Here is a 23,029-nt window from a genome sequence, read left to right as displayed (position 1 = left end):
TGCAGTGAAGTTAGACAGCCACATATTCCAATAAAGACAAGTTAGTGCCTTCTATAGTACTATGTGTGGGCTGTCTGAGGTTACTCCAGCTACAATTGCATGTACGTGCATGTGCTAAATCTACAGACTTTTAGGAGAAAGGAAAACAAGTTTGAAAGCTCAGCGAAGACAGAGAAGAAGGGAGACACACAATTTCAGGAGTTGCATAACTTACCAGGATTTCACCATGCACAGCTATGCACTTGCCAGGTTTTACCATGCTCTGCCATGCTTCACTACACTTTACTCTGCAGTGACCCATGTTATATGCAGCAATAGTCAGGACATATTTTTTAAAATCTACTATTTCATCTATTTATCATAGTTAGGAGATGTTCAAACTTTCATTGGTAGGACAGGAAAGTGGATGTTGAAACATTAGTTAATACCTCGCTTTTAACCTGGGAATTCCATTGAAATATATTCTGAATGCTCGATTTATCCATAACACAAGAACTAGACCAGAGTATCAGTGAAAAACAACGTGCACCATACCATTGGTAGCTGTGTCATACGGCTGTGCTTCTTCATAGTACCCCTCGGGGGACTCCAGCTTGGGTGCTGGAAGAGGCTCCCTGTCTGAACACTGAAGGAAGAGAATAGATTAGGAGTATTCTGCATCTGCTTCTTCACATGCAATGCTTATTGTGCAGGACACCCGAATGACATCTGACGCACAAAGGGAATTCTATGAATCACATGTGTTATTATAACGTGTCTTCTAAAGAGAAACACCAAAGAAAACATCATGTTTTTATTCTTTATATAAATAATCATTTGAATTCTTGTGAACTATACTATGGTTTACATTGCCAGTCTGACAGTGAAACCTGGTACTGCAATAAACATGTTTGCGATATAATCTTCGAAACGGTTTGTCAAATTCAAATCTCAAACATGCCTTTTTTTAAAGCCATGTGTGTGTGCTGCTGTATGTCATGGTTTGCCCACATACTTACAGTCAATACCACATGGGCAGACAGCAGCAAGCTTTCATGTTCAATGTTTAGTATTCTATAAACTATTTCAGGCTTCAATGGATCTTCTTTAATTTATGCAATGGCTGCGATTAACTGTATTGCACAAACTGCACTTTCTGCTTGCCTTGTAGGTGAAACTGCCTCTGTGTGTATGTCTGCTCCTGCATAACATATCATTGTGCAATTAAGCCAGCCACACATTCATAGGCAGACAATAATAGAAGGGTTTTGTTATCTGTCTAATTGTAGATGCATTCATGCATCTCTCAGCAAAGTACACACTACAAGATTGCAAACACAACATTTCCAGACGTCTGAAAGAAAATACCTTAAAAACATTCAGTGCTGATGATCGTATACTTTCCTTCACAGCAAAATGTGAGCTTGTTATTGATTTTACTGCTGATGCACAACTTGAACTAACTAATACATTAAACACACAAGATATTGACAAAAACTCCCAGTTGAAATTAATTACAATTGGTGTGTTGTGATTAAAGCCTTTTTAAAGCAATGATTCCAATCTGCTTAATGTTCTGATAAGCAGGAATATTTCCTTAAAATCAGTTTCGTAGTCAGGCTTTGTAGTTTCAGTAAATGAGGCCTGGCATTTAGATTAGGGATTATTTATTTATCATTAAGATGCTTAGCCTTCAGCCTCCAGTCTCTCACACAGGTACCAGTCTCTCAAATCGGTACCAGTCTCTCACACGGGTACCAGTCTCTCACAGAGGTACCAGTCTCTCAAATCGGTACCAGTCTCTCACACGGGTACCAGTCTCTCACACAGGGGTACCAGTCTCACACACAGGTACCAGGTACACACAGGGGTACTAGACTCACACACAGGTACCAGGTACACACAGGGGTACTAGACTCACACACAGGTACCAGTTTCTCACATGGGTACCAGTCTCTCACAGGAGTACCAGACTCACACACGGGTACCAGTCTCTCACACGGGTACCAGTCTCTCACACGGGTACCAGTCTCTTACACAGGGGTACCAGTCTCACACACAGGGGTACCAGTCTCTCACAGGAGTACCAGTCTCTCATAGGGGTACCAGTCTCACACAGGGGTACCAGTCTCACACACAGGTACCACTCTCTCACACAGGGGTACCAGACTCACACACGGGTACCAGTCTCTCATAGGGGTACCAGTCTCTCACACGGGTACCAGTCTCTCACACGGGTACCAGTCTCTCACACATGGGTACCAGTCTCTCACACACGGGTACCAGTCTCTCACACACGGATACCAGGCGTATACAGTACAGGTGCATGTCACTGAGCAACTCAGAAAAACAACCAGCATACTTGTGAGTCCTTTTCAGTGCTTGCCTGAAAGGAAAATCAAACCCAGACTTTTCAGACATATCTAGTTTAAAATGCACAACGCGATTGCTTTATTGGCAGGAAAAAAGCTATCAGTGTCATCTATATCAACCTGTAAATGTTTTAGGACCGCTCTTAAAATCAGCACCAACTTCGGGTGTCATTAACTATCAATATATCCTTTAACTATAATATATCCTTAATTAATTAATTAAGTACCAAATTAATTTTTCTTTGAAAAATTCGGTACATTCTAAATCAATATTTCTTCATAGAAAAAAAATGTACACCCTTCGTTTTGGCTACAAACGTGTCCTATTTTGAGGACAGTCAAGCTGGACATGCCTGTAATCACAGCAGTGGAATTTCACGCCGGCTATGAAGCTCAACACATAAAAAAGGGAGCTTTATCATCGCTGTGGGCTGGAAAACACCAAGGAATATATCATTTTCAGACTTCGGCTTCTTATTTTGTATTGAGGCATCATAAAAACATTTGAAGGGCTATATTTGCAGAATTAACAGTTACATTTAGGCTTAACTTTTGCGGTTAACAAAAGTAGAGTAAGTTATCATAACAATATAGTTAAAGAGAAAATTAAAAATAACAGGTAATGCTCCACAAAATTCCAAAGCAGTCTGTCCCTCATCCCACTCCCTCAGGGAGAGAAGTTCTGAATACTATATCAGATGCCAATGTTGTTATTTGTGTGTTACAGTAGGTAGGTGTTTCACTGTCCAAGAATATCTGTTCATATGTGACGCAAGTGACGCTGTTCAGTCTTTAGTTTTTTTTTCAAGCATGTGCAAGATACTGTACTGCACCTTCAAAGGGGTCTCTAATAAAACAGTACACGAACAACAGATCATAACAGTGCAAAGCTATCACATTTGTACTGTAATTATGGTCTTCACAGCCATATGTGGTGTAAGCTTGGATGACTTATTCAGTATCTGCGTATTTTAATTATTGATATTTTTCTTTTTTAAAAAAGAATACAACTGCCTTAATTTAAAAACATATACTTAACTAGCGTTTTCAGAAAATGCAGACTCATAAAGCTTTTAGACCACAAATATTACCCGTTTTTCAAACAGAGGCTGTCACTTTATTTAACATGAAATATATGCCAAGGAAGTGGATAAGGAGACAGGCACAAATAAAGATAAAAAACAGCCTTTGAAAAATCTTCAACAAGTGGAAACTCCCTGTCTCCACTGCCAAGACCTCTTTGCAACATAAACACACAGAGGCTGGGAAAGGATACATTTCAGCAACAAATACGTTATTACAAAGTGGAACACAAATAAACAGGGCTTTATTTTTCTGAAGACACTTACACCCTTGCTCTAGTTTGTCTGAAGGATAGGTTACAACGATAATACTGTTTTTGTAACGTCACATATATTGCCTCCCTAAACTTATATTTATTTAAGTAATGGATCAGGGTTTATTCTGATATCATATGGTGACCAGAATGTTATAAAACAATTGCTTTGAAGAACAACTCACAGACTAAAGCAGTGTTCAAATGATATTTTACACTAAACAAAACCAAAAACTATTTATCTGTTTCCTTGCCAAAGCTACTGGGATGTTGAGAATTACCCAGAATTCCCGAGCAGCTGAGAAAACTGAATATTCCCAGAAGCTGACGGTTTCTAAGTTCCAGCATGGCTGGGGTGTTTCATTGAAATAGTGATGTCATTTAAGCCTAAGGTTAGCTCATGGTATTAACAAAATACAAAACGTATCATTGTTGGCAGCACTTTATCACCTAAAATAATAGATTATGTTTTGTTTGAAGTGCAAATGCATGGTACTGTTGCATTGTCAACCTCTCTGCCCACTCACTGAGCACATAAAGAATATGGTCTTGGACTGGGATCATTTATATTTCATTAACGGTTTTGCAACAGCAGATAATCCGGAACATAATGGGACTGCATGAGACATGGCACTGTCAGTAGACATTAAGAACAATAGGTTTTATAATCTGTTCATTTACAGTCTAATTGTAAACGCCATTTAAATTCACTAGGACCACATTTTAAACGAGGATCAACATCACTGGCGATATAACCAGTTCTTTAACAGATCCATAAATATGCTATAAAGTACAAATAAAATCCATACATAATGGGTTTACTTGAAGAGAGTATAAAAGTCATGGCAATGGTTAAGCCGCTGTGGTATCCAGGGAAGCCACATGTTCCTCTTGTAACAGCATGCCAGGGCAGCCTTTAAAACACTCATACAAACACTGCCATCTGCTTCCAATTCTTCTGAACGGGACTTTGGGACCAACGTGTTTGGCACTTGAAAACAGAATGGAAATCCCAGTGCTGTAGCAAAGTGAACAGAAATGACTGTGTGGAGCAGGAGTTGACACTTCAATATAAGGTTCTTAGAGTACAGACTAATACCTGAAACAATGTACTTGGGCAGGCAGATGACCCCCCAGATGCGTTTGCTTAAGTTTTTAATGCACATATACTTGAGAAGTAATTTTATGGATTTGAAATATGTTTTTTACTGACATTAATGTGTGTTAAATAATGCCACGTTGTAGGTTTCGATTCTCGTGATTTATGTAAGACAGTGGGTGGTAAATAATACTGTGGAAGTTATAAAGCCTCACAAGCTTCCACAGAAACAATCAAACATCCAAGAAAAACAAGAAAACTATGTAAGAATGCACAAGCAATAAGAAGAGGATTGCCTCCACCTCTGCACTTCTCCTGGTCAATATTGCATCCTCAGCATGCTGGCAGCACAGAATACATACAGTGTTTTATTCACGGCTTAGCAACGCCACCTTTCCAGCGTGTTTAAATAGCTAACTATCCTTACATGTGCAAACGCTTCAGAAGTCACATCCACGCCTTCTTACAAAAAATAATGCAAACCTAACCCAAACCACAATCCTCACAAGGAACCAACCCTAAGCCACACATACTGTAGTTATTCAAGTGCTTTATTTGCTTAACTGAGGCAATGGCTGTATCGCATAAGGGATATCTTGTAGATATAATCAAGAATAGATATATGTCTATAATATGCATATAACTACTGTATGACAGGATCACTGTTAATAAATATATGCTTGTCATTGAATGATTGAAAATAAACAAAAAAAACTTGGTTATTAATGAACAATTCTATTACGTATAGTTGTAAAATAACACTAGATTTGCTGTGCTTGTCGTTTAAAAGCACAGTACTACTTGTGCTTACAAAAATAATATTCCATGGCAATGTAATGACACTATATTCAATGGTGCTGTATTAAGCAAAGTAAGCAATATGAATAACTGCAGTGCCTTATAATTGAAATAGAGTAATTCAAATTCCATCCATTTGTTTGATATTTTGCATATTTCCAGTACTGAGTAATGGCACTGGACATGTCCAATATAAGACAGGAAATAGCTTATTAAAATATCAGCTGTCCCTTATGATAAAGGACTGCTGGCAACCTTAAAAAGCATGAGGAATTACATCAAAACGACAGCCAGAAAACATTGAAAACAAAATGAAAACACTGAATGATGGATTCAGACAGACAGGCAGGCAGGTCTCTTTCAATCTGACTAGAAAGTTAAATGAATTATTCATTACTTGTCAAGGAAACAGATCTCAAAATGAATAAGAAGCTAACTTGCCAAAAGAAGATTGAAAAACAAAGCTAGGGATTTTCGGGATGACAATTGATAAAACAAGAAAAAAAAAGAAGTGACCCAGCTTAAAAAAGAACAATCTGCCTCTTGAAAACACATATATCAAGAGTGTAAAAAAGTACAACTACTTCCACTCCAGGGCAAAAGGGTGGCAGATTGGGGCCAGTGTACTTGCTGTCATTTGAGGGCACCGGAAATGACTTTGGCAAGGATGTTTAGCGAGCGGATTCATTCAAAAAAGCACTGCATAAAAACATCCCACTGTTCCAAATCCTAAAAACAATCACACAAAACTGCATGAAGTTCAAAGTCATTTTAAGAGTGAAAATGTTTTGCTTTAATAAAAATGTACCAAACGTTTTGTGGTGTAAAATGGAAAGGGTACTGTAGTAGAAATCCTTTTAAAATAAAAAAAGATATAGTTTAACTCCCACGTCAGACATAATTAAACTAAGGTAAAAAAAAAAAAAATCGTATACAGTTTAAGCGAAACAGGGATTGCTATTTCATGACTTGATCACACACTTGTAACACAATCACTCAATCTAGAGACATGTGGTAACAATCAAATCGAATTTCAAATTGTTTAAAACTGTAAGCAGCCGTGCAAGCATGCATTACAAAAAAATTTCACTGACCACCAATGACATCATTGACAGAAATGCCTTCCAGAATTCCTGGGAATTCCTTATTCTGCATGAAATCAAGTGTAACTAACGATCCCTAATGGAAAGCGTCACCAGATAACCCTGCTTTGTTTGACGTGTTCCATTCATACACAGTGCACTATTAAGCTTTCCTGATGCAATTTCACAGCCTTATTATAAGAACCAGGATTCATTCATGCTGCCTGGCTGGGCCCACACAGTTAATGCTGGTTCCCATAAAAACTGACCTTGCATAATGTGCTCACCCCCACAGCAGGCCTGCCCCAGAATGCTCAATTGAACTTACTGTACATCTAAGCCATATCAGTCCTGCTGGGGGTTCAAATGCATGGTATTTCATCCAGATACCGTACATGTATCTCAACCACTAAACCATTAGGTGGCCCTTATTAACATGGGCACTATAACTACTGTTGCACTGATAACATTGGATTTTAACAGCCCTTGATGATACTGTAATTACTCTTCATTAACCCTGATATTTACACATATTGTACATCGTAGGTAATATTAAACAGGTAGTTTTGTGGGTACAATGTACTTTGCATCTGTAACTGCAAGGGTGATTGCATTGTAATTAATGTTACTGAAAGGAAAGCGTTGGCAATATTTAAAGGGGAGTAAAAGAACACATTTGCTACTTGGTTGTTCCAGCGACAGGAATGGTTATTTCTGATGTACTTACTGGTCTTGGACGAGGAAGATCAGGCAGGCTCTTCTGAGGCGCTGGTGAATGTTTTCCCAAACTCCCATTGGTTAAGGAGTCGCTGTGATCATCTGGTGACAAAGAAAATGTAAAAAACAAACAGTTTGATTGTACTCTTCCCAGAAGAACATATAACACCACTGCTATATTATCAACGTTTATGAGCATCAAACATTTATGGGCATAATAGTCTTATATTATATAAAGTGTGTGTATGTGCTTGAAAACACATTGGTACAATATAACATGCAACACTAATCATCATCACCATCATCATCATCATCATCATCATCATCATCATCATCATCATCATCACCATTCTCACCATCACCATCATCATTATGTCACCCCATGGAAACTGTAGGTTACATAAGGACTAATCGCAAGTCCATAATTTTAGTTTTGTGTCTATCCCTGTCCATAACTTTAAAACATTATAAACTGTAAGGTGACACACTGAAGAAGGCACTAGCTGAAATGGTTGTCACTCTTAACTTCACCTTATCCTAATGCACAGACATTGGCCCTGAATTAATACAATTTAATACTGAATTAGTGTCCACTCAATATAATATCTCTTGACTATTTTGATCTTGGATGCACCGGCAGGTTCAATTATTATTTAATTTTTTTCTAGCTCTAACTTTATTTTTGTTAGTAAGATCTGGATTAGAAGGGTTAAGGAGAAGGTGTTCTAACACTAAAAACAGCAGAAGACAATGTCTAACTGTGGAAGGAAGTGCGTGGATGTGGCTATCCCTGAAAGTCAATAGTGTGCTTATCAGCTACTGTGTGTCGGTGTATACCACAATCAGTTTCCACTGCGTGGACACAAACAAGGCTAAGATCATGGCTACCATAACAAAGTGACAGCATCTTCCTGGTACACACAGCTTAAATAAAGGGTTCTGTGTATGCTAATACAATTCTTGCTAAATGTAATGTCCATAACTATAATGTAATACACTTAGATATGCTTTGGATAATTGTTAAAATTAAAACAAAAAAAAACTAGTATTTTAGGTTACACACTGAATATAAAACTGTATGAACACAAGAACACATGTTGTTAAACAAAATCACATGTAGGATTAAAATATATTTGGAATCAGAGGAGAGTAAAATGTATTGGTTAAAATGACTGAAGTGGTAAAACATGTGCAGAAATGTATGGAATAATAAATGGTAACCAATTAACCACGGTAACCTTGTAAAAGACATTGGTTGATGGTCGGTTAAACTTGGAGTAACAGCTAAAGGGCTCAACACTCTTGATAATTAGTAAGATAACAAAAACGGGCTGTAGTCACGTGTGTCCTGAGCCTCTATACCTCTAATACCTCCAGGATCATGGTGCACCAGCAGTGTATCAGTCTGAGGGCTCTCTCTCCAGGGGTTCAGCTAATCTCATCAATTGCCTGTCTTTGTTAATACTAGTGGCACGTATTGCATCTAAACAATAACATTCAATGTAAAATGTGGGTGTTTGGAACTTATAGCATAACAATGTAGCTAATTTCATGTTTCCCTTAATACGGCTGCTGGGAACTAGCAGATAACATTTTTGTGTTTTATGAGACTTCTCTGGTTTCTAACCAAACTTTAGAACGTTAAGTTAATACTTTGTCTTCTCCGTTTTGGTTTTACGTGTGGTTAAATGCAATAGGGTACTCTTAAAAAGCCACACACACACACATATTCAGCTACTGAATAAGAATGGGCTTACAAAGAATTGCTTGCTTACTTTACCGAAACCACATCTTTAACAAGAAACACCGGCTTTCATCTTTAGCTTACATGGAAAAAGAAGAACAATTTCCCCTTACTATATTGGTTTCTGAATTAATACCTTTATCAAACCAACAACAAAACAAATCTATACTAAATCTGTACTTTCCTCAATTACATTTATTTAAACGTGCACAAAATAGATTTGAAAATGTATAAGGATGTGAGATTTTTCACCTCTACTTAAACAATATGTTTCTTACCTCTTTCAAATACGAGCTGTTCTTGGTTCTCGCCGCTGATGACGACCTTGTTCATGTAGATGTACTCCTCATCACAACCTGCGGGAGACACCATTAGAAAAACGTTCACTTACGATTTGACCTGAAATTATTCTTTTTTCCCTTTTGTATGGATCCCTTATGATGCTGTTGACATGATATTTCTGTTCTTTAATGTCAAAAAGGCTTTGTCTAAGCTGCAGCAGCATCAAGAAAATAATGACCTAGTATTTTCATCATTATTGTGAACTTTTATTTTTTTTTATCAATATTGCTGCACCCCCCTGCAGAACCCCAGCAGCACAGTAAAACTAACCGTCGGATTTCATATATGTCTGCAGAAGTTCTGTGAGAAGACATTTCCTCACGATAGCAGTGCTGCTAAGGTTTTCCTTATCCAGGATCTTTAAAAACTCGTCCAGTTCTGAAAGCATCTGATCCAACACTGAAACAAGAACAACATATTATTAAATGGCTTGCTCGTATCATTAAATGGCTTGTTCTTATTATTAAATGGCTTGTTCTTAGTATTAAACAGCTTGTTCTTATCGTTAAATATAGGAGGCTGTGTGGTTCAGTGGTTAAAGAAAAGGGCTTGTAACCAGGAGGTCCCCGGTTCAAATCCCACCTCAGCCACTGACTCATTGTGTGACCCTGAGCAAGTCACTTAACCTCCTTGTGCTCCGTCTTTTGGGTGAGACGTATTTGTAAGTGACTCTGCAGCTGATGCATAGTTCACACACCCTAGTCTCTGTAAGTCGCCTTGGATAAAGGCGTCTGCTAAATAAACAAATAAATGGCTTGTTCTTATTATTAAATAGCCTGCTCTTATCATTAAATGGCTTGTTCTTATCTCGACAGCAGTATACAATGCATCTCTGTATTGTTTAACTGGTCTATGAATGGAGTGCAGCCCTGGTGTGCTGTCAGACACCTCCTGTACTGTATTTACAGTACCTACTACTTTGCAGTGACATTATCAGCTTCCAACGAGTGATTTCATGTCAAACATCTAGCAAAACAAAAAATGAGGCTGACATTTGCACGTTGGCCTCCATGTAATATGTCCTTATGAAAACGGGTGAACTTAATGAACTTACAAAGCAGACAATGTCGTTTAAGAAAGATTTGTTGGAAACCTCTTGACCTTAAATCATTTAGATTTAGATTTTTCAAATTCACCCACATTTTTACAAGGTAGACTTTATAGATCTGAAAGAAAAAAAAGTCTCCAACCGGCCCCAACCACCCCCCCTCCCAGGAGTGTGTGGTTTTCTGGGCTCCTCCTCATGCTTTACACATTGTCTCTCTTGTAAGAGAGGTGTCTGTTAGGTATAGCCACCTGCACAGAGATTGCGCTGAGAACACTAACCACAGCTGCACAAAGATGAACCCGTCTATCATGGTGAAAGCACTGTGTGGTTTATATAGCTGTCACAAACTAATCAAATATGTCAAGAAACACAAATGAATATACTGGTATCTGCTTCGGATCCACAAGCAGTGTAACCTATATGATCTATACACCTATACACATTTCAAGAAACACAGCAGACACATTTCAAGAAACACAGCAGAAGAATACCAAAGTCCACGTTTTCTCTGACTTTCGACTAGTACAGAGCTCCAGACCAGTCTAATCTCCAGTATTACCACTTCACTGCTCAGGAGGGTGAGGTATTCAGTTGATTAGATCTGTAACTACATCTATAAACCAGTCGAGCAAGAACCTTTCATTTTAATGGCATGCTTTTAACAAAATTGGATTAAAAGAAATCCTTACCAGATTATTAAAACAAATAGAAGGAAGTGATTTTGATGCAGTGGCTCGCAGCCCTATGGTTACTTCAATGATCAAAGACTGGAATCTTCAGCAGAATTCAGCTTCTTTCATTGGTTTCTGCAGCAATATAACACACATATTCAATATTTAGATATCAATGTTTTTGCACAGTCCGTGATTTTCTCTGATACATAACCAGGAGCCAGGAAGTCAATGAGCGTGTGCAGACCCTAACTCAGTCATCTTTCTCAAGTACTGCTGCACTCAAAATAACCAATCTCACCCAAAACATCTCCTTAATGTAGCAAAAATATATTTAAAAACAACTCAAAATCTAATTTAAGTGTTCATACCTACACTTGGTTACTGTGTGAGATGAATATATTATTTAACGCTATAGCAGAAGCTCTGTAATCTGTGAAGACTATATAACAAGAGACCACCTTCTAAAATAAAAGCTGTTGCGTCTTTGGATCTCAGTGCACTTGTTTCTTGTAAATGCTCAGAGCTGCAGCCACATTGCCTGAAGCATCAGAACAAGAACATACAGTAAACTCTATTCAAAAGTGTTGAAGACAAAGAGACTCATTGCAACGCTGCTTCTCAATAATAAAAACTGGGCACCAGCATGACATGAGAGCAACAAGTCGATGATCACAACAAGTGCATTCTTTCACAAAGGACTTTCAGTCCGTTCTTTTTGTGAAAAAACTAACCTCTATACTCCTTTTTTTTATAACTTCTCCTCCTGCCTTTTCCAAATTAAAAAAAAAAACTGTTGCTCTTTCAAGCAGTCCGAAACGCTAGCTACATTTTTTAGCTTGATTTGCTGAATGTTCAGGATGCATAGGCCGGTGTGGCTGGTACAGCATATGAATGGGAACACTGTTGACAAAATTGTCAAGCCAGCCTACACAGACCTGACTGGGGTCAGAGCCGACTTCTCCGTCTGTAGCCAATAAGAAGCTCTCTTTGTTTCCCTCGCCCTTTCGTGAACCTGCAGGGGTTCTTTTCCCCCTCACAAAAGATCTTTAAAAGATGTTTTGTAGATGTTTTGTGTTTCATGAGACTGAGTACAGTATGCTGTACTCTTTATATGCAGTGCAGTACGTGCAATTTTCTCTTTCAAGAGGCTGATGGTTGAGTGGCAGAGGCTCATACATTTTCTGTGTTCTATGTAACCACAACATGTCCTTTTAGACATTAACAGAGACACATACTGTACTGTATCTGAATTAAAGCTAGTATCCTGTGTAATTTAGTATTCTTCATACTTTGAATTAAAAGTACTAGCATGTGTATCATTCCTACTCTTCTAAGGTTAAATATACTGTACTTGGTATCCTTTATTCACAAGCAGTTGAGTTGTAATGCCTTGAAGCATCCCTCCTATATGCAGTTTTCTGTAAACGTTTAATTCCAACAATTAGGGGTTTCAGAGCACACAAATACATTTAAGTAAAAGGAAACTTATTCTGACAACATTCCAAATGCCAAGTGTTCTCCCCCATTCTTTCACCTCTATGGTTCAGAGCGTTCACAAGAAAGTGTGAAACACAGAACCTCCATGTCTTCTCTTCCTGCCCTGACTGAAATCTACTGTACCTAGCCTTTACACAACAACACAGTCTCTGTGGATTATTGTACAAAAAGCTTACTGCTTGCGTGAAATCGAACAGGATACAACAGATCTGGTAGGAAGATTGTCATAGACCAGTGGCTTCATGTCCTGTTCCTTACCTGCACCCTGATCTGATGACCTCATTTGATTTCAGAACCCTTGGAGTCTCCGCTTTCCTTTTGAATAGGGAATGCTGGAGGTTTGTGCCGAGGCTGCAGTCCCTACGAATGCTGTCCTGTTGCTTGCCAACTCAGACTTAACATATATCATCGAAAAAACAAAGGGACTGATTTATCTGTTATAGTTTTAACTGCACCGCCCTGTTTGCAACTTTTTTCCTGAATGTTAATTTCTGGGTTCCACTTAAAGTACAATGATTTGGATGACTATGCATTGTTCTTTGCAATGGAAAACAAACCAGCCGCATGGGTAAGACGTTACTGATACACGTTGTATGCCACAGCCTATATAGCTATGTTCTACACAGAATGCCTAACTTACTCGCTCAATGACATTTAAAAAAGCCACTAAGTCAAGTACACCATTTTTCCCACTAGATAATCCCTTTTCCAATGCTTCTGTCTTGTGCCATTAATTGACAGAATGCACATCACCTATTGAAAATGATTGCTTTGTCAGCTCACCTATTGAAAATGATTGCTGTCAGCTGCACTGCCAGTATTAGAAATCTGGGTGGGGTTTCCAAAGTTCTCCACTGTGGAGTTACAGCGTCCCAAGTTGGCTTATCACTACCTACTCTTTTCCACCCATCCTGTCTCTAGGACCAAGATACTGTCACCACATGTACTGTAGCATTGGAAAATAAGCCCATTTCTAACTCACTCAAGCAAAAAAAAAAAAAAACATGGCTTTGGAATCACGCTCATCTGGTAAGGCTTATTTCATATATCCCTTACACTTCATACATGTATTAATAACGGAAATAGCGATGTGTTATCAAAAATATGACTTTCCTACAGGAAGCAATGTATTTAAAAACACCAAACATTAACAAGGGATTGTGGGGGTGCAGGGGAATCATATGTGGCCTTCTTGTAATGGCTTTTAACATCTGGGAGACTCATTTCATTCACACAAAACCAACAGTTCTGAAAATCATATGGACCAGACACTGCAAGCGGTCAGAAATGACATTCAGTCCCCACTTAACTGAGGAATGTTTTTGAAAGGTTCTAGAACCCAGAACAATATGCTTTACCTCACTGATATGCCAGCAATAAGTACAATGTGGGCTTACTCCATACACTCAAAGATGAATAGTGTAAAATGCCTTGGGAAAAGAGCCTGCAAATGTTTTGTAGGTGTATGGAAGGAACATAAAGAGAACTCATCCATGTACGTTCTGCAAGAGCTGTTCTATATGAATCAATGGTAATATGCTGTAGATACAGTAACTAGGCTAGCAAGCACTGTTTAACTCATTTGCCAAGATGGATATTATGCCTCTTTTACGGTATCTTTGTAATTTTATTCCCATACAAAATGCACACAAAACTCAAGGGCAGTTTTAATAGTCTTGAGTGTGTGGTTTTCCACACTAAGGTAAGCATACATGCGAGACTGGCATTTATAATATCTGTCTGTGTGACAGGGGCATGTTGTTTCGTCTGCATTTTGCAAAGCCTGAAACTATGCAGGTGATTCAAACAGAAGTAGACCTAACCTTTTACAATGACCACATGGCAGATCTGCAGGCTTTCTTATGAATAGTATTGTTCTCGGGTGACAACCACATGCATGTTCCTTTAAAGTAAGCACAAGTAAGAACCGCTGCTTATTTCTGTAATGCGAGACGAGACTGTCATGGGAACTCACAAAGAAACAAACTGTGCAGACCTTGGACAGGATGCATCGGTTCTGTGAATGGGGTCATTCCTTTGTGTTTTACATGCATCATGATATGACTGAAAATCAATCCAGATAGTGAATATATACTCTAATCATTCTCTAATGCCATTAACGCACTTAGTTATTTGGGTCATTAGGGCAGCTCGAGTTGTGTAGAATCAAAGAAACAGCTGACTGCTGTACATGGTTTGGGTCAGGTTACAGGAATGCTGAGGCTTGGGAATAAGCAAGTCTCAGCTTCCTCTGCTGACAAAGCATTGAGTTTTAAGGTGCAAGGAAACGAGTTAAAACCTTTTCTTGAGTTTCTAACGTATATACACTGCTGTGCAAAAGTCTTACACATGTTGCATTTTTCTACTCTGATGCATTATGAGCATCAACAATTTACTCAAAGCCTCCACTACTGTTTTCTACTATTATAACAACGTTGACTTGCATAAAGAAGAAAAACATTGAGTGAAATAACTCGCATCACTTGATTTCCAAGGTGTGGTATCCGAAGCATAATCAGCAATTGACAAACCGAGGACTGGAAGACTAAAAAAGCTGTCTAACAAGGATGACAATGCTTCTGTCTTGTGCCATTAATTGATAGAATGCACATCACCTATTGAAAATGATTGCTTTGTCAGCTCACCTATTGAAAATGATTGCTTTGTCAGCTCACCTATTGAAAATGATTGCTTTGTCAGCTCACCTAGTGAAAATGATTGCTTTGTCAGCTGCACTGCCAGTATTAGAAATCTGGGTGGGGTTTCCAAAGTTCTCCACTGTGGAGTTACAGCGTCCCAAGTTGGCTTATCACTCCCACTCTTTTCCACCCATCCTGTCTCTGGGACCAAGATACTGTCACCACATGTACTGTAGCATTGGAAAATAAGCCCATTTCTAACTCACTCAAGCAAAAAAAAACAAAAAACATGGCTTTGGAATCACGCTCATATATCCCTTACACTTCATACATGTATTAATAACGGAAATAGCGATGTGTTATCAAAAATATGACTTTCCTACAGGAAGCAATGTATTTAAAAACACCAAACATTAACAAGGGATTGTGGGGGTGCAGGGGAATCATATGTGGCCTTCTTGTAATATCTCTTAACATCTTGGAAACTCTGAAAATCATATGGACCAGACAGCTGCAAGCAGTCAGAAATGACATTCAGTCCCCACTTAACTGAGGAATGGTTTTACTGTTTTTGAAAGGTTCTAGAACCCAGAACAACATGCTTTACCTCACTGATACGCCAGCAACAAATACAATGTGGGTTGACTCCCTACACTCAAAGATGAATAGTGTATAATGATGAATAGTGTAAAATGGCTTGGGAAAAGAGTCCGCAAATGCTTTATTTCAGCACAGTCGTAGGTTGCATTAATGAATCTGCATGGGGCATATACAGATACAAGCAAACTAATTTGTTTTAAAACTCTCACATAATATAGTAAAAGGAAACAGCTCAAAGAGCAAAGGACGTAACTCACCTGAGCTTTGGAATGTGTGGAGCCCTAATGCCGGCATGGATGAGCTATCATTCAGGATATAGCCCAATGGTAGCTGTTAGCTACCAGACATCATGAATGTACTGAAAATATTTGGGTGTCTATCCCGTTCTAAGCAAAGCAAAGTGGCACAGTTTGTGTTAATGGAAGTTGTTTCTGAAAAGGGACTCTTCCCAGTAAAGCATGCATGGCAAACTGATCAACTAAACAATAAAAAAACTGTGGTAAAGTGGTTTGCAGTGTGCAGGTGCAAGAGTGATGCGGTGATTAATAACAGACAGACAACGATAATTCAGGTGCAATGGTGTTTTATTTATTATCCAAAAGTCACTTGACAACGGTAAATAATAATGAATGGTAGTACACAAGGTTGTGTACTACAGAGTTTAACCCAGGGGTTCAGTCCCGAAACAATAAACACAGTCTTTAATACACCCACAATATACAAACACGGTCACCAGTCCAAAGTGAGTGCTGTAGTGCTCGTGGTGCAAATACAATTTATCATGAAACAAGGGCAGTGTTGTCCGGGTTTTGTGCTGGCCTGTAGCGACAGCTCTGGATCGTGTTAGCCGTCTAATAACAACAATTAGTCACAACAAAACAAACAAAAACACTCATGATTACAATGCGGGTCTCCTTCCGGTTCAGCATTAACCATAACAAAGGAACAGATCACTTCGCTACGTCCCCTTATATACCGTCAATCATGACCCCTTGGTTAACGAGTGCAACCACTCCTCCAATCCGCAGCTGCCACATCGATGATTTAGTGTACTGTAGCTCCTCCCCTTTCTAGATGGCCGACTCCCGCCTAACCCTGGAAATGAAATGTCTGGCCATCCAGTCCAGGGCACTCTGTTCCCTTTACACAGCGCCCTCACAGGTCGGGAGGGAGATTTATCACTAAGAATCATCTGTCACAAAAACCCACACCTTACATAACTGCCATCCGGCTTAGAAATGTTTATGCATGAACACACATAAATCCAGACATACAACATAAGTATCATAATAAATAAAAAACAGAAAAGCACGACAAAACCCCCAGACATTATAAAATAATAAAATACAACATTGCATAAGAAAGTGCTGTGTACTATCCTTGTGTTATTTTTGTAAACATGTTTTGACTGCATATACATTTATTATAACCGTATTATACACATATTATAATATTTACAGGTTTTCCTTGAGAACCGCAGCTTCAGCAATTCAGATTGAATGGAGCTAAAACACCAACATTTAGGTTAATGATATCAAAACTATCCAGTCAAAATGTTTAGTAAAGTACATTTTTTAAATATCACTTGTATATCTACAATAGGCTACCCACACACCCACATTCCTCAATAATAAAGATGTTCTTATAATAATACTACTACTACTACTACTACTAATAATAATAATAATAATAATAATGATAATAATAATAATAATAAATACGTGAATCTGAAGGCTTTTCACCAGTAGTTCATGGAACATGAAATTCATGGAACTAACAGTTTTGTTTTTCATGTTTTCATAATTTTAAAACAAATCTTGCTCAATGAATTAGGCTCAAGCCTGATGTTGTCAGCAGCCCACAGCAATAACAGAGCTATGCTAATTTAATACATATTTTGGCACAAGCGTCACTTTTCTCCCCCTTTGGTAAATGCTGCTGAAGGCTAGTGTACTTGCAATTGTACGGCTTTTTAGGAATGGAAAGCACTTGCACAGCTTTTTAGCGTGAAAAGGTGATTTAGCCTCCCTTTGAAGCTGTACAGTGTTTTAGATGCGCACTTCCTATACTGTGTGCAATATGCATGCTATGTGCTGTTATGTCTCATAAATAATGACTGGGGAGAAAAGCTGTGTGGAAAACCCGGCCAGTGTTGGCATTTGACATTTTGTATTGAAGATATAAAGTACATTCTTTTTGTGCTAATTTAACTACATCATCATAAGGTGGTACTGAGTATGCTTAAAATGTTTATAACAGTGTTGCTCATTCACCTACATGCATTTTGGTCACAATGCAAACATACCAAAATGAAATTCAATTATTAAAGACTACGACATCTCTCAAAACCAAAGGTATCAATCCCCTAATTTATAGACTACAGTTATAAGGACTCAGAGTCTCATAATAGATACTTTATTCAGATTGAGAGGAAGTGGATTCGCCTGTGGCAGCTAAATATGAGTCATTTTCCATGACTCAACCAGTTGCCTTGCCTGTACAAACGGAAAGGTAAAGCCAGGTATTTACAATTGGAGGGTTTTCAGAAGCCTGGATTATGAAGGGTGTTTGTGGTTTCATTGGCATTTCATGCAGAGGTTGCTTTTGAGACAACACAGCCATAGGCCCTGATTGTTATGCTGTTTACATCGCCGTCTGGTTACTGTAACAGCAAAGAATGCTTCTGTTTGCCAAGGATGATCTGTTTGGGTTAATGGCATTTTAGAAATGTATGTGCAATCTGTGGCATTCAATTAAACAGTTGCTTGAGGATTATTTACCTGCCGTAGCCTTCAGCATGACAGGACAGCAAATCTGTCTGCATTTATATAAAGCCGATATCCACTCTTGGGTGGATGTGTGAAGAGAATTGGCTTTACTTTCAGCCAGTCATTGTGTTTCGTTAATTGTCCTTTAGCACATGAAGTCTTTGGCCTATTTGTGCCATGTATCATTTTCAGAGATGATTTTCCGGTTCTGGATTGTAGCCGTATGGAAGGAACATAAAGAGAACTCATGCATATACGTTCTGCAAGAGCTGTTCTATATGAATCATATATGCAATAGGTACAGTAACTAGGCTAGCAAGCACTGTTTAACTCATTTGCCAAGATGGATATGTATGCGTCTTTTGCGGTATCTTTGCAATTTTATTCACATACAAAATGCACACAAAACTCAAGGTCAGTTTTAATAATACAAGCGAGACTGGCATTTATAATATCTGTCTGTGTGACAGGGGCATGTTGTTTTGTCTGCATTTTGCAAAGCCTGAAACTATGCAGGTGATTCAAACAGAAGTAGACCTAACCTTTTACAATGACCACATGGCAGATCTGCAGGCTTTCTTATGAATAGTATTGTTCTCGGGTGACAACCACATGCATGTTCCTTTAAAGTAAGCACAAGTAAGAACCGCTGCTTATTTCTGTAATGCGAGACGAGACTGTCATGGGAACTCACAAAGAAACAAACTGTGCAGACCTTGGACAGGATGCATCGGTTCTGTGAATGGGGTCATTCCTTTGTGTTTTACATGCATCATGATATGACTGAAAATCAATCCAGATAGTGAATATATACTCTAATCATTCTCTAATGCCATTAACGCACTTAGTTATTTGGGTCATTAGGGCAGCTCGAGTTGTGTAGAATCAAAGAAACAGCTGACTGCTGTACATGGTTTGGGTCAGGTTACAGGAATGCTGAGGCTTGGGAATAAGCAAGTCCCAGCTTCCTCTGCTGACAAAGCATTGAGTTTTAAGGTGCAAGGAAAAGAGTTAAAACCTTTTCTTGAGTTTCTAATGTATATACACTGCTGTGCAAAAGTCTTACACATGTTGCATTTTTCTACTCTGATGCATTATGAGCATCAATAATTTACTCAAAGCCTCCACTAGTGTTTTCTTCTATTATAATAACGTTGACTTGCATAAAGAAGGAAAAACATTGAGTGAAATAGCTCGCATCTGTCGGTTTTCAAGGTGTGGTATCCAAAGCATAATCAACAAGTATGAGAAACATCATCTGTAATTGACAAACCCAGGACTGGAAGACCCAAAAAGCTGTCTAACAAGGATGAGCAATACTTGAAGATAATATCCTTAAGAAATAGAAATAAGACAAGCATTGAATTAACAGAACTGGCAGAAGGCACAGGTGTCATTGTCCATCAAATCAACAGTACGAAGGTCACTCTTGAAATCAGGACTTAAAGGATGTGTTGCAGTAAGAATACCTCTGTTAAGAAAGGGGAACAAGACTAAAATGATAAAATATGCACAAGAACACAGAAATTGGACTATGGAACAATGGTCAAAGGTGCTTTGGACTGTTGATGGATGGACAACGACACCTGTGCCTTCTACCAGTTCTGTTGTCAATTCAACGCATCCACACCCACCTTAGGCTTCAGAACTGTATGAACTTTACAAAAATCGAACTATAAGAAAGTTTACAAACGAGAGGAGGCCATTCAGCCCATCTTGCTCGTTTGGTTGTTAGTAGCTTATTGATCCCAGAATCTCATCAAGCAGCTTCTTGAAAGATCCCAGGATGTCAGCTTCAACAACATTACTGGGGAGTTGGTTCCGGACCCTCACAAGAGGTAATCCAGGATGCTTAGAAAGTAAGTTTACCACGTCAGTGATATAGTGCGTTGATGTGGCAATCAGCCTGTATATATATATATATAATATCTATTCCATTAGCCCTCCCAGACGCAAGGGTGCCATTATTATCCTTCTCCAGACGAGACTGGCAGTTTTACTCACTCAGCACAATTGTGCAAAGCGTGACTCATTACTATAGGTCCAAACAACACGCAGACGACCTCACTGCAAACCTTGCAAATCAGCATGTGTGTAAAACAGAATTACATTAAAGATGTTGTTAGCTAAAATGGAAGAAAGTTGGCACATTCATGTTGTATTTCTTTCTTTCTATTAAGGCACACTGTATGTTCAGAGTATTTATTATACAGATTGTAATATTTGTAGCCTGAACCATGGAAACCGTGACAGCGGTCACACTTTAAACAGCACCAGATGCTAAGATTCTGGGAATCTTTTCACTAGTCTTAGATTTGACCTCATTTAACAGGATAAGGATTAGGATGGGGATAAAAAAAAATGTCTGGGTTACCCAATTTAATTTGTTATAATTGACCTTAATTAAATTTGAGGATATAGTTTCTCCTTGTCCTGCATGAAAAAAATGAATAAAGATGTGTGAGTGGATATAACTGTTACGCTACGTTCTGTACCTTACATAACAAACCCCAAACAGTGTTTTATAAATGCTCGACTTCAGTCAGTCTAAAAATAAAGTAGCCACCGTTGCCCACCACGTCCTAGAAATGTATCTCAGTTTATGAGTTGATATAACATTCATTATCTGTCTCTGTAAATACACAGTTATATATAAAATAATAGAGGGGCTGCAGAGAATTGCAAGGTTATAATTACAACAAAGCGTTTTGGTGACAACAAAAACCACGAGAGCAAAGCAATTATAACCGGCAGTAATCCACTTCACCACCAAGTGCTATTCTTTATAATAAATGCCTGCCATGACTTTCAAGGTGTACAGCATATGGAAGGTAGTTTTCTTTGGTCTGTTTTTATTTTCTTGGCCTTCATTGAATGATTCTCAGGCTTATAGTGGGGGAATTTCCAAACTGGACATTTTTTTTGCTTGGAGATTTTTTAAAATAAATATAAAAAAAAAACAAAAAAAAAAAGTCAGCAATTTAAAAGAGAGAATTAAAATGGGAAAAGTCATAAATAGGCAATGTTTTGTCACTTCACTTAACTATGACTTTTTTTTTTCGTATGGGCTGAGATACAAAATTATAGTACTTATCCATGTATTATATATAAATGTGGTCTAAATCCGTAACAAACCTGGTTAACAAACTAGGTATCTGTGTTTGTCCCAGCGGTATACTATAAAACAGATGTTGTGTAATTTCAGTGAATAGCCTGTAGGGTACGTTTAAGAGATCCTTTGTTTTTAAGTGTTGTGTACAATGAGGTAATAATAAACAATACTGTCGAGTCATTTATTTTAGAATTTGGAATACTTACTCAGAGTTCATTGCACTTAAAAGCAAATCATTGCAATTATAAACCATTAATTTATATACACAATCTATTTAAAAAATACCTTGAAATGTGTTTACACTGTTTAGCTGTTTTTTCTCTCGGATGCCTAAATAAATCCAGACTTTTTACCTTTTCACTTTGTTTTCTTCTGTGGTAGTCTGCATGGTGACTACAGCGACTGAATGTTTTTTCCATTTCATACAATCAAAAGGGTATCATAACATATCCTATGTCAACAGAGCAATCTGACTGGTTGTAAAGGTTGTGGTGGTGTATAATAAAGGATATACATACTGTACTAAAGCTAAAATAAACATTTGTCAATGCAACATTTTTTTCAATGACTTCAAAGAATTTGTAATGGTATTACTACTATAGTTATGGATGATTATGTTATAAGACACTTCCTCATGCCATCCACTATTCTCAGATACATAATCTTATTTGAATTCACTGTATTGCTTGAGAGATCTGATAGTTCTGACAGCACTTTGCTGATTGCTAGAAGTTGATGGTTAATTTCAAAGCTAAAAATAGTATTAAGTTAGTAATTGTGATGAGTTGTAAAAGTTATCTCAAAACAGATACTGCAGTTGCTGAAACAACACAGGGAACCCAAATGCCAAGTATAATTGTAAAGGTCACCCAGGTGGAGAAGACTATTTAACCACGGTGGAAAAAGGAAGTGGTTACAAACAGCTCACTGATGGGCCAAAGCTGTAAAGAGATAAGCCTGTCAACAGGATGTTATGAAATAAAAATAAATACATAAATGAAACAACTTAAACATATGGTCAGACCAGGATTTTTCAAGCAAAGAAGACGACATATTGATGGGAAAGATACGAAAGAGTTGGAGAGGATTACAGTGCAGTACAGCCCCCGCGGCTTGCTGAGTCCAGTGTTTTCTGCCTAGTTTTACAGGTGATGTGGTTCGACAGAATCAGTATCACAATTATGTTTTAACTAACCTGTACAGCTATGTGTTGGGTCCCCAC

At 38.2% G+C, this 23,029-nt stretch overlaps 1 protein-coding gene across 2 annotated transcripts in view; it reads right to left on the bottom strand.

Annotated features, from left to right (window-relative positions):
• LOC117415698 (actin filament-associated protein 1-like 2) overlaps positions 1 to 23,029 on the bottom strand; it is a 41,749-nt gene that overhangs the window by 11,167 nt on the left and 7,553 nt on the right. For both annotated transcript variants that reach the window (XM_034026357.3, XM_034026361.3), the window contains exons 2-5: positions 9,740 to 9,868; positions 9,406 to 9,483; positions 7,394 to 7,485; positions 535 to 625 (exon numbers count right to left, since the gene is read on the bottom strand). In XM_034026357.3, the coding sequence (XP_033882248.3) occupies positions 535 to 625; positions 7,394 to 7,485; positions 9,406 to 9,483; positions 9,740 to 9,868 (390 nt within the window). The remainder of the gene's footprint in view (positions 1 to 534; positions 626 to 7,393; positions 7,486 to 9,405; positions 9,484 to 9,739; positions 9,869 to 23,029) is intronic.

Source organism: Acipenser ruthenus, chromosome 7 (genome assembly GCF_902713425.1).
Source record: "Acipenser ruthenus chromosome 7, fAciRut3.2 maternal haplotype, whole genome shotgun sequence".
Lineage (NCBI taxonomy): Eukaryota > Metazoa > Chordata > Actinopteri > Acipenseriformes > Acipenseridae > Acipenser > Acipenser ruthenus.
The sequence above is the reverse complement of the archived record's forward strand: the minus strand, read 5'-3'. Positions and strand labels throughout refer to the sequence as shown.